The 12,354-nt window shown below is 42.2% G+C and overlaps 5 protein-coding genes and 1 non-coding gene across 6 annotated transcripts; 4 read left to right on the plus strand and 2 right to left on the minus strand.

Annotated features, from left to right (window-relative positions):
- Window positions 1–359: 359 nt before the first annotated feature.
- On the plus strand, window positions 360–1,358 carry AWJ20_3801 (uncharacterized protein; the record flags this gene model as incomplete). The annotated part of the gene is made up of 1 exon (XM_018880833.1): window positions 360–1,358. The coding sequence occupies one exon, from the start codon at window positions 360–362 to the stop codon at window positions 1,356–1,358; it is 999 nt and encodes a 332-aa protein (XP_018733484.1).
- Window positions 1,359–2,240: 882 nt separating this feature from the next.
- Window positions 2,241–2,873, plus strand: AWJ20_3802 (uncharacterized protein; the record flags this gene model as incomplete). The annotated part of the gene is made up of 1 exon (XM_018880834.1): window positions 2,241–2,873. The coding sequence occupies one exon, from the start codon at window positions 2,241–2,243 to the stop codon at window positions 2,871–2,873; it is 633 nt and encodes a 210-aa protein (XP_018733485.1).
- A 296-nt stretch (window positions 2,874–3,169) lies between these two features.
- Window positions 3,170–6,334, minus strand: AWJ20_3803 (uncharacterized protein; the record flags this gene model as incomplete). The annotated part of the gene is made up of 1 exon (XM_018880835.1): window positions 3,170–6,334. One exon carries the CDS (start codon window positions 6,332–6,334, stop codon window positions 3,170–3,172), a length of 3,165 nt encoding a protein of 1,054 aa, XP_018733486.1.
- A 482-nt stretch (window positions 6,335–6,816) lies between these two features.
- AWJ20_3804 lies at window positions 6,817–6,927 on the minus strand (the record flags this gene model as incomplete). Its single annotated transcript has 1 exon — window positions 6,817–6,927. It is a non-coding gene; the product is annotated as a tRNA-Leu (tRNA).
- Window positions 6,928–8,435: 1,508 nt separating this feature from the next.
- On the plus strand, window positions 8,436–9,800 carry AWJ20_3805 (uncharacterized protein; the record flags this gene model as incomplete). The annotated part of the gene is made up of 1 exon (XM_018880836.1): window positions 8,436–9,800. One exon carries the CDS (start codon window positions 8,436–8,438, stop codon window positions 9,798–9,800), a length of 1,365 nt encoding a protein of 454 aa, XP_018733487.1.
- Window positions 9,801–10,153: 353 nt separating this feature from the next.
- On the plus strand, window positions 10,154–10,915 carry AWJ20_3806 (uncharacterized protein; the record flags this gene model as incomplete). Its single annotated transcript, XM_018880837.1, has 1 exon — window positions 10,154–10,915. The coding sequence occupies one exon, from the start codon at window positions 10,154–10,156 to the stop codon at window positions 10,913–10,915; it is 762 nt and encodes a 253-aa protein (XP_018733488.1).
- Between the last annotated feature and the right edge of the window lie 1,439 nt (window positions 10,916–12,354).

The following is a 12,354-nucleotide window of genomic DNA, read 5'->3' on the forward strand; positions in this document are numbered from 1 at the left end:
AGTGGTTTCTCGCCAGCGGACTCGCCATCCGGCCATATCCCGAGCAAGCCGACCAGGTGCGTCTGAAGCCCGTTAACCCTGCTAAGCCGCTATAGCCATGCACCTGTTGGCCTAAAAAGCTTAGCTGCGTTAGCGCAACCGTCCGGCCCCTGCAGGAAATTGAACTATACGAGCAACAATGGTCTCGTATATTCACAGCCGTGGATAATTTATTGACATCTGCAAGAGCCTATCGCTCACATGCTGACTGGGCTGATCCTATGTTGCTTCCTTATATAAATGTAGACTTTTAGACCTGGTTTTTTAGATTGGTACTTGTTAGATTATTTAGATTTTAGATTTTTCTCAAGAATTTCCAAATGGCTCCTCATTTATTGGTTTATGCTGGAACCTCGTATGACAAAGATCAGCTAGTCAAGGTCCCTGTGAACAAGGGTGACGATGCTTCATATATAGAACTCGATTGTCCTCATGCTGTAGATGGCGTGGTCCGGTTGGCCATCCGAATCAAGAACTTTAAAGATGTCAGAAGCTCGAAACACGATCCGCCCGAACAGGAAGAAATTGAAGAGGCTGTTGTGGTTGAAGAAGGGTCGGAAACTGACCCGAAGGCTTCTGTTAAGGACATGTCTAGATCGTCCAGTACATCCAGTAATGCCAGTAACTCCAGTAGAACGAGTACCAGTTCGCGATTGAAAAACTATTTGAAAAAGAAGAAATCCAGATCACCCTCACCTTCACCAGCTGATTCTCCATATTTTGAACAAGAGAACCATAAACAAGATCAGCTGTCTATCCAGTTCTCAATACGGTTCGCCGACCCAGTGGCAGGTGATAATTTATTATTTGGAAACGACTTTGATGAGCCAATTAGAGATATCCTACCATACGGATTCTCGCTTGGATATAAAATGTTCCAATGGTACATTGATCCCAGTGTGGAAGGTGACCCTATGGCCGACAAACCCTATTTATATGGAAGAGCTCTGACCTCGATTAATGCAATTCACGAAAACGATTCTCCTGACATCAAATGGGATGGCTATGTCAATGGCGACAAATTTCTAAACCCCGGTTCTGCTCCTGAAAAAGTCAAGCAAATGAGTTCATCCGAACGCATGACCTATTTCCGTGATAAGTCTCATCGACAGTCTTTCGACTTTGTGGCCAATAATCTCTATACATTCGACTTCTTCACTCCATATCTTACACTGGGCGATTCATTTGGTGTCCAACTGCCAGGGTTCAAATTCGATGTTGGAAAATATTGCGGAGGCCAGCCTCTTCGCTACGTCCTCAAGAACCTTCTTGACGACTCTATTTATTTAGTTGTGGTGTTTTCTTTAGTTAACGAGTAATATCAGTGATTGATTTTTTGCGCTCTTGTCTTTTTGCCTCCGGCGGCTGGGGCTACGCCCCAGACCCCATTTGCTCCTCTCGCTTCGCTCGAGTCGAATGTTACGGTTAGCGTCACCCCTGAGATGCAGTCTGATAAGATAAGAAGTGGTCTAGGGTAAATTTGGGTGTACCCCCACTTCACCAACTGCTCTTCTGTAGATATTTAAATTATTTAGAGGTGGTTGACCCGGGACTTGGTTATGAATATTGAATATTTACATTTGGAATCTGAGGCCCATATCCACAAGCTCCAGTCCCTACTGGATACCCAGTCTGACGGACTCTCGACTAGAAATGGTCGTTTGCTTGCCTTGTCGCGGAAGGGCATCACTTCGCAGATGCGGGAGCTGGGCGACATCAAAGTTGATATGGCAAACTATTATCAGGACAGGATCAAGTCACATGAAGAATGGCTCAAAGAAAAGCGAGTAGTGAGAGAAAAGTCTGATGGCTTGAAAGAAAAAATTATAGATATCGAGAGCAATAGTGCTGAAGCTCGCGAAATCGTCCAGCTACAATCGGAGATGTTCGAAGTTCGGGTAGGTCCAGTATTGGCGGTTCTACTATATGTTCTTCTGCCCTTATTTTAGCAACTTTGATTTGAAATTCGAGTTGTTTTGTGGTCTCTGGTACTGTCTAGAGACGTCTTCTATCGTTTAAAATATTAACTAGCGTTACAGAGAGAAATATCACAGTTGAAGGCAAAGCTAGAAGAGCTTAAATCCAGAAAAAAGAAGTTATCTGATAATATTGCTCTATGTCAGTCCACATTAGAAAGCAAGAGCTCTTCTTATGTACATGAATTGGATTGTGTGAGACAAGATTTACCTTCCGACACTGAAATGGAAATCAGAGAACGCGAAGTCGAAGCTTTGAAGGATCGCGAGTCGGCTGCCAGAAAAGAAGCTACTGCATTGAGTGATGGTGTGGTCGTTTGGAAAGATACCTGTGAGACTGTAAGTGATCTTGAACGTCGACTTTCCCTTCTTCCGAAACAAGATCGATCTGATGTGAAGAAAATCTCGACAATGTTGAATGAGACCCTCGCACGGTTAACTCGGAATTTAGACGTTTCTGAAGATAACAAATGGTCTCTTCTATCTGTCGCTATCAGTCAGGAAGTAGAAGCTTTGAAGCAAGGGATCGAACTCGTCGAAAGTATGAGTGCTCCACCTAGTTCAACCTCTTCATCTAAAGTCAATTCACCCCCCACTGCTGTAAGTAGGATTTTACCAAAAATTTCTCATCAAGTGCCAAACACAGCATTGTCATCATTAGAAGAACCTTCCAAATCGCATATTATAGTTCCTACCCCGAAAACTTCTCCATCTCCCTCGTTCACCAATGCTGTTACTGGTCTCAACATCAACAACGTCAGTGCGGAGCCTATATCTAGTTCTCCAACCCAGTCATCAACCAATGCATTCAACTCTGTTGCCCAACTTTTGGGAAATTACGAAACCAAAACTGATTGACTCTATAGTTACATCATGCTTTCAACTTGAAAGTCTCAAGCTGTTGGTTCGTTCATCTAGTGCCTTCGCACTTACATCTCGAGCTGCTTTCACACTCTTGTCTTGTTTAGAGTGTAACTCATCATATACCATACCAGGATTTCGTGTCAACATCTACAAGGGTCACATCATTAAATCATATCGAATAATCGCCTTGCAATTGCATAATAAAAAATGTATTATTGATCCGCTCTGGATCGTATAAATAAGTCATAAATAATAAATACATATCATTAGAGGTGTCATTGTCATTATCATTATCTCTTGGTTGACATAGCAGATAGAAGAGGTGGAAATCCAAAAGCCTTTGCACGGTTGTCCATAGTCTTGAACTTTTTCGCTGGCTGGAGCACAGAGCTGGGTCTGGAAGCAGGTTTACCAAAATAAGTGGGTGGTTTGGGAGAAACTGTGACAGAAATAGTTTCCAACGATGGCTTCCTCTTGAGCGATTGTGGTGGCTGCGATAACTGCTGAACATCTGAAAAATTGTCGGCTCGCATTGAAAGTGCACCAGCAATCGCAGCCACAGGATCGGGAGCTGACATGTTGGGCAGAGGAGGTACATTGGTCAACACTCTTGGTACCGAAGGTTGAGTACTCTGTGACGGTTGTTGGAAGCCACCAGTATTGCGGCCTCTGGATTTCATTGCCCGTCTTACCAAAGTTGTCAGACCACGATCGGGGTATTTTGATGGAAACTGTGGCTGTGCAGTGGGAGGCCGAGATTGAACTGCCCTGGGTTGTGATTCTGTCTTGCGAATCTTAAACGTCGACATGATACCGCCGCCTGCTATTGGCTTATTAACATTTGCATGGGGTTGGAATGTATAATTGGTAGCTGTGGAAGTATTATTGCTAACATTATTGCTTTCTTCGTTTCCAAACAAATCACCCATCAAAGTTTTCAGTAATTGAGGATCTTTAACCAATGAATCAACTGTTTGCGCTAAACCCTCATTAAGTCCCTCAGTTTTGCCCAAGATCTCTAATGCAGCACGTAAACTTTCAGCTGATGACGAGTTACCATTAGCATTGTTGTTGCTATTGATATTAACAAACCCATTAGAGTTCTCATCATCCCTTTGAAAGTCAGGATCAAGTTGCATTTCACGCAGCATTCGCTTCTCTCGACGTTTCTGGAACTCCTTGTCAAACCAACTCTTCTTCTCAGGACTGTCTTCAGGACCAAACATATTAGTAGCTCTACGATGCAATCGTGCTCTCAGATCGTTGTCCTTGTTTCGAATATTATTGTTACTTCTCCACCTCTTTTTACGCTCTCGGTTATCCATTCGGATTCGTTCTTTATCCTCTGGTGTAAGAACAGCATTGGCACGATATCTACGAGGCTTGTACTTTCGTGTAGTCCTAAACTGGTCAAGGGACGAAAATATTGGAGTATTGCCTGCCGTTGTACTGTCACTAGTCAAGTTATTCTCAGTTGTTGTACCACTTGCCCCTTCTTCCTGAATACTCTTGCTAAGTGCTTGAAGGGCTTGTTGTACAGCTTCCATAGCATCCTCGTTAAGACTCAGGTCTTGGCCCTCCGAGGTAGCTTCTTCATCACCGATCATTTGTTTGGCAAGAAGAAGGGCTGCCAACATTGAGTCTGCAGGTACTTCAGCCCCATCTCCTGATTCGATCTGGTCTGAAGACTGCTCTTCTTGGCTGGGCAAAGTTTCTGAAGAAAATTGCAGCAGAGGATCGATATCAGCATCCTGCTGAGGTTGGATTGTCTGTCGCGGCTGCTCCTGATGCTGTCGCTGTTGTTGTTGTTGGTGTTGTTGACGTCTAACCGACCACGACTGCAAGTAACCTCTGCGATTTAACATTGGATCAATCCTTTTTGCCAGTTTCTCTCTTGATTTCTCAATATTGGACCTGGAAATGGCCAAAGTTTCTGCAATAGATAAATTTGATCGTGGAGGTTCTTCCTGTTGTGGAGGGTCATTCATTCCAGACAAAATTGATGATAGCGTAGACTCCAAATCAGAACCACTGAGCAACTCCGCCATTGCCTGAACATCGACACCTTCTACAGAGTGTTGTTCATCTCCAGTTTGACCCTGGATATGTCCAGCAGACTCTTCACGCAAAGCTGACGACAACTGTTCCATAAGAGCTTTTTGGGCAGCAAGTTCGGTTTCCTCAGCACTCGCATTACCTGATTCACCATCAATATCACCAGCACCCTGTTGAAGAGCCTTAGCCAGAGCTTCTGCAACCGATGCAGCAGCAGCATCTGCATCAAACTCAGGTTCTCCGTCTTCATTTGCTTCAGTTTGAGAAGCTTGTTGAGGATGTGACTCGGTGTCAGCTGATACCTGCTGAGACACATCATTTGCTAAAATACGCTGCAGTTCCTGTTGAATGTGCAATACATCTGGCTCCTGATTATGGTTTGCCCCCTCTCCACTAAGAGAAGATACCAAAGCTTCGGTTATGGCAGCAGTATCATGTTGGTTTGTGTCTTCGTGTACAGGGAGAATTTCTTGAGAAACACTCGCCACAGCTGCTGCAATTTGGTCCTGTAGGGAAGTCTCTGTTACAGAGCCATCAGTATCATCAGCTCGGGTCCCAACACCAGCAAGGGCATTAGCAATAGCACTGGCCAATGCCGCTTGATCGGGCTCACCAGATGGCCGAGACGCACCTGAATCCGAACTAAATGTATCGTGTTGAGTCTGTTCTTTGCTAGAGGGATGTTCTAGCACTGTTGGTTCTTCATGTAGCGGTTTTGGGGCTTGAGGCACGTCATCCTGGTTATCTTGTCGTTCACGTTCAGGCTGGTCATCTAAGGCAGTCAAGGCATTTTGAATCAGTGCATTTAATGACCCTTGGTCGACATCTGTATTCTGTTCGTCATTCTCTTTCGTATCAGGTTCCTGATCTGCGATCGCAATATGACTATCCTGAACAGTTTTCGAAGACTCTATGTCCTGAGTACTTCGCACATTTGTTTCTGGCTGTGACTCGGAATCTTGGCCAGAGAGTCCTTGGTCGTCTGCTAAAGCTTTTTGAACTTCTGCTAATGTCTGTTCTAAGAGCAGAGACTCCATATCAGCCGACGCCGAGGGTCTTGTGCTGTCCGACACGGGATCCACCTGTTGAGGCTCCTCAACCGGTTCAGTTTCTCTTTGTTCATCAGCAGTTGGATGCACCCCAGCTTCTAGATTAGACGACTCCGAATATAAGGCGTTTTCTATAAGTTTTCGGGCCGCTTCAGTCGCAGCATCTTCAGACTGTTCTTCGGATTCATGTTCGCCAGTTGAAAAGTTCGTGTTATTGTCGGCATTTTTATCCCCGTCCGCATCCTGACCGAGGCCAGCTAGCAAAGCCTTTAACTGAGCCTCAATATCTACTGGAGCAGAAGAAGTATCCCCAGCACCAGCCGGTAACGGTGGGGGGTTTGAGTCGGACATATAGAATATGGATTCTCAAAATATGAACTTCAGGGACAGCAATCACGTCTTGTCAAAACATCAACAACGACACTTGGACTCCTCTGTTGCGTATTATATCTCCCAAAAAGTTGGATGGATTTGTTTTGTTAGCCAGACACTCTGAATCAAGTCGAATCCGTAGTTTGGCCAGATCAAGATATATTCTCAGCTTTTAAAACGCGTTATCGGCAGGTCCAAAAGATAATGAATGGGTATGGAAATGTGCTAAAAAGAAATATATAAAATCAAAAAAAATGCATCAAAGAGCCGCACACATACTTGAAAGCAGGGTAAGTGTTTCTTGCCCCGTACTACAGGCTCTGAAAGCACGAAATAAAGACCTAACAGCAGTCAATTAAAAGTTGTTTTATTAACTTTGGTTAGCCTATTTCTCTATTTTATCGAATATTGGCAAAAAAAGCTCATAAAATGGCCATCTAATGATGAAAACAAAAAGATAATGACACCTAAGGGATTCGAACCCTTGCATCTTGCGATATTAGAATACTCTCTTGTATGAAGAGAAAGCTGTAAGCTTGAGTCTAACGCCTTAACCGCTCGGCCAAAGTGTCTTCATTATGAAACTCGGGGTTAATATTTCTTTTCAGTGTTAGTTCTCTGCCATTATCAAATGATTTTAGTAGATTTTAACCTAACCCTGTACGTTGATATATTCGAAATTTCTTAGTATTCCTGGAAATGTAAAACAATAAAATCGGATATTATGTAGTCTTTTCATACTAGCCCCCGAGATTAGTTTTATTATTAATCCATTAAGATTTCTTAGACTAAATTGCAAGTATAGAGAGGATTTCCACAGTTTAAAGTCACCAAAATAGAAGTAATTATATCTATTAGCGGAGTTAACATGATTCCATTACATTCCAAGAAAAGCAACACTCATAGCGCAACACAACACGCTCGGGTTTTAGATCACAGATCAGAACGAAGACTTATTGTATACTCATTATTGGGAAACATACAATTAATTATTTCTTTGAACTATAATCTAAAAATCTATCAACCAAAAATCCTGATTACTTACGTATAGTATAGAACTTTGACCCAAGATTTACTCATTGATTGATTATAGTATAGCCAAAAGACTTTCTCTTTTGCGTATGTATCAAATCAACAAAATCATTGCTTGGTTTCACTCTCAAAAGTTTGGGCATCAGATTTATAGGTTATTTTCAGATTGTGTGGGTCGCCGTCTATAATTACCCAAGTGTCGCTGCATCTTCTTTGCTATCATTAAACTACTAAGCTACGGTAGTAGCTAAATATTTTCTCTATAAAATAAATATTCACATCTATGGTTTGACGCTTAGTCTCCTTCGATAGTTTCTTCGGTCTGTTTCAGATCTAGGGCTTCCTCATGAAGTACTAATGGATAGCCGTCTTTAGTTAAAGCCTGCAGAACTTTGGCCTTAGCCTTTGCCCTCTTGAAAGACTTATTCACTTGTTCAACATTTTCGTCTGAGTTGGACATCGGCAGATCCTTCAAATATGACTCGAGCTGCTGAATGTGCTTTTCATTGCGTTCTGATCCACCTTCCAGTAATGTTGGTTTCCAGACCTCGAGACGGCCCTTGAGAATTCCCACTGAAAGAAATCGTTGAAATCCAGTTTGGATACCAAACTGCTTTCCTTCAATAAATCCAGCCTTTTTACCATCTTTTACCCCTTCCTCGAAGCCTTCATCATAATATCTACTTTGTCAGTATGGAAAAGCCTGCAGAAACAGTTTTGGGGTACTCACTGTTCTTCTAAATTAAGCAGACCATCAAATATTTCACCTTCTGATGCTCGTTCTACAGACTCGGCCATTCTTTAGGTCTGAGGCGGATGCCAAGTTGAGTTTTATATTCAATTTGGGATGCTTATATAATGCGTTTTACGAAGAAACTTGAAATGAACATTCCTGCGGCGCCAATATATATTAACCCTGCATATTGTTTGACTTGCATTCAGACTTCGACTAAAGATCATATCGTAGTGTAAAAATCTACAAGTTTTTGGATTAACTTTTTTCTGGATACTCTCATGGGATGTTTATGCCCCAAATATAAAACTGACAATGGTGTCTAACTCTGCTACATTTGATAAAAGGAATCCACTTCAATTACGTGATGTGGATGAAGACGATGAGATCGATCCTAATGACCAAGAAGCAGCTTTGTTAAGACAAGACATTGAAGGGTCGAGACCCAAAAGTAAAAGAAATGCTGTGAAATTGGATTACGATTCAGATTCCTCTGATGATGGAGCCTCTAGGAGAAACAAAGTTCATAAGCAAAAGAAAAAGACTCAAAAGTCTAGTGAGAACAAAGATGGCGATTCTGGATCCGACGATGACATGTTCAGTGATAATGATAATGACGATTTGAAAGAAGCAGATGCGATTGATAGTGATACAGAACGTAGAGAAAGTAAAAAGAAAGCGAAATTTCTAGATATGGATAAGTTCGAAAAGCAAGAAGAGCTTGAAGATCTTCCAGAAAATAGTGATAGCGATCCTGATGATTCTGGCTCTGATGTTAATGAGGCCAACGTAGACATCGACTATTTCGTTAATGCTGGCAGTCCAACCACAACAGATAATGCAGTTCTCGATAGCAAACCGAATAAGGTTAAAAATGCCAAAAAAACAGAGCCTAAAATGGAATCGTTTCACCTTCGTACCGACCTTGAAGAAGGCAATTTCGATCAGGATGGAAATTTCATTCGTAATGCGATGGATACTAATGCTCATCAAGATGCCTGGTTGGATGGACTGAGTAAGCATGATATAAAAGTAGCCAGACAAGCTCACCAGTATAGAGAGAAGCATAATGTAGAACATGGAGGGGTCGACGATGAAGAATCTACAAAGTTTGTTCCTAAGTGCGACGTTATCGCTGCACTTTTGAGCTATTTACAAACTGGTGAGTCGCCATTAGATGCGCTTCAAAGATTAAACTCAGCAGCTCCAAAGAAACGACTAGGAAGGAAGTCGGCATCTCATGCCCCCCTCAAGGGTGATATCAAAACGGATGCTAAAGAATCAATCCGCATTCAAGCAATAGAATCCATTTCTGAGAATAGCAACAAGTTATTACAGGAATTTGGTCTGACTGATATTTATGATAAAACTCGAGAAGAGCTTCTTCGGCAATACCAGAAGGAAACTGGAGAAGTCTACGTTGACTTGAAAAGGAAACGGTCTGAATCATCTCTGGATGGTGACGATGATACCAATGATCGTGGTGTAGATGGCACATCTACACAGTCCAGTTTATGGGAATTTAGATGGGACGAGAGTGATGAAATTCATGGTCCATATACCAGTGAGCAGATGGCGAGCTGGGTAGAATATAATTATTTTGACGAGAGGGTCTCTGTACGACAGGTGAGTCAGGGTCCTTTAGACTTTGTCCCATATGATCAGGTCACGTTTTTGTAAATACTATTTATTAATGAAACTATTTTTGTTTAGATTTGACATTCCGATTTCTGCATATTTATTGTACATAGTCCTCATATAAGGCACACAAGTAAAAAAATTTAATGACACCAAAAAGATATCTTTTCCGAAAACTGTATAATCCAATATATGCCTTGCGAATATTGTATTTGATATAAATTGATATGATTTCGCCTTTAATCAGGTTTTGGTGCTAGATATAGAAACGGCGGCTATAGGTCCTGTGAACCTCTTGCCAGCCGGTTCGTGAGCGGATAGCGCGCACGCGGGTGAATTTTCACATGCTATAGGCCAGACCAACTCATGACACTTTATAAAATCCCTTAGACCTAATGCCCTTTGCAATTCAAACTATTCAAAGCGCTCCGCTGGATTCGGAGTTTACTCCTTTACAGGAGCATCAGTCATATACTCCAGCTAGCTTCTCTCTTGAAGAGAATCCTATCCTTTACCTGAAAAGTACAGCTGCTAAAATTGAGACTTCAAAGCCATTACCACAGGTTCCAAATGCTACTGTAATCACAGGTGACATCTATATTTCTTCGTCTTACTTGACTATTTGGATCCCGGATCACTCCGTCGGGGTAACAATTCCTTACCAATGTATTACTCTCCATGCCATTCAAAGTGGAGGAGAGTCCGTCTATTTGCAGATCGAATCAGAGGGATTAGTAGAGGGAAACCCTTCATTTGATGATGCTCCTATTATGGAGCTCACAATATCTTTGGAAAAGGAAAATGACCCAACGATACGCGATTTGTACAACGCTTTGAGTGAATGTTCATCTTTGCACCTCGATGTTAGCGAGGGTGATGAGGAGGATATTGATGGATTTGAAGGAATGGGTGAGGGTGATGACGGCTGGATTACTGCCGAGAGTTTAATTAGTGGCCAGGGTGACGACGATGTTAGCTTAGATGCTAGTAAGGAAAATGGGCATGGACCAGCAGCAGCTTTAGAAGTTGCAGTTGCGGATGCTGAGAGTGTTAGAGCAGGCCAGCGACGTGGCAGAGAAGAAAACGAAGATGAGGAAGTTGATGCCGAAGAAGAGTCTGTGGAGGCAGAGGAATCAAAATGGCGAAGGACCAACTAATTAGACGTATAAGAATGATTTATGTGATTTATGAACGATGACGGCTTAAGCTCTGTCTCCATGGGGCTGTAAATTAAAATGCTTTATTGAATCAGATCCTATACAAACTATCAGCAGCTCAGGAAGTGTACGATTAAAAGAGAATAGATGTCATTAAAAATTAATATAGAAAATTAAGCCGGGTTCTATTGAACAAAATAAATAGGGTCATAATCAGGGACATTATTTGCAGAAAGAAGCGAAGATCTCCATTTCAATATCATAGGGATGTTTTCCATCCCAGGAGTTAATAGAGCCCACCTTAGAGGCTCTATCTGGAATTTGGGTCTCCTTCAAAAGCAGAGTATTATTGGAAGCTTTTGGGCAAGTACGAGTGAAATAGTCATCCTTGCCTAAAGCTGCTAGCAAATCTTGGGCATGTGGAGTCGTCTTCGACGGCCTTCTAATGGGGCTTAGAAACGTAAACTCACTGTCTTCCAGTATTGTAGGTGTTGAAATAGCTATCGGAGTCAGAACTTCATCGTTCGTCGTTATAGCTTCTCCATATATAACTGTGGAAGGAGTAATTGGCGTAGCAGGAATTTTAGCAGTAGGGAATGCTTCCGACATAACCACCCTTTCTACGGAAAAGATGCGAGTGCTTTCTGCTGTACTTTGAGGAGTAGCGCTTCCAGATTTTACACTGCTGACTATCGCATCTTCGCTTGGGAAGGATCGCGTAGCCAGCTCACCTAGAATCGAGACACTATCATCGTTTGCTGAGTTTAACAAAGCGCTATCTTCAATCATGGGTAGAGAGAATGTTGTTAGCTCAAGGTCAGTCTTTGCTTGTTGCCCAATCATGGGTACAGTGTCAACATTTTCAATATCTACTTTGCGCTTTCTCTTCGTTGGACTGCTGGATATTACAGCGTTATCCATAGATATTGATGAAGCGGGCGAATCATATTCCTTCAGGGCCGACGATAAGCCAATGGAGGACTGTGTAGTTTGTGTAGAAGTAGTCGATGTAGAAGTTGACTTGGGTATATTTGTAATTATAGCTCGTCTTGAAGGACTCTGTTGGAGTGCAGGCAAGCTACTGTCAATAAATGGATCATCCCATTCTGATGGTTTACACACAGTATCAAACGATTTGGTGACCTTAGTAGCATTCTTTTGATGACTCCCGAATAACATCTTGCCTTTAGATATTTCACCAACTATAGTGAACGGGATCTCCATACCGATTTTGCTATTTTGTGAAGATGTTTTGACAGTCCTTTCACTGAAATTGTCCTGCTTTTCATGTGCGAATTTGGATTTTGGTGATGACGAGATGACCTTTTCCAAATCGTGGGTTTGTGTTTGAACACCCGCAGCCTGAGCCGCCATTGCTCTTCTTGACTTGATCTTTGATATTACAAACCAGAATAGTAAGCTCGCTATCACCGCCAACA

This window comes from Sugiyamaella lignohabitans, chromosome C, assembly GCF_001640025.1.
Source record: "Sugiyamaella lignohabitans strain CBS 10342 chromosome C, complete sequence".
Classification (NCBI taxonomy): domain Eukaryota; kingdom Fungi; phylum Ascomycota; class Dipodascomycetes; order Dipodascales; family Trichomonascaceae; genus Sugiyamaella; species Sugiyamaella lignohabitans.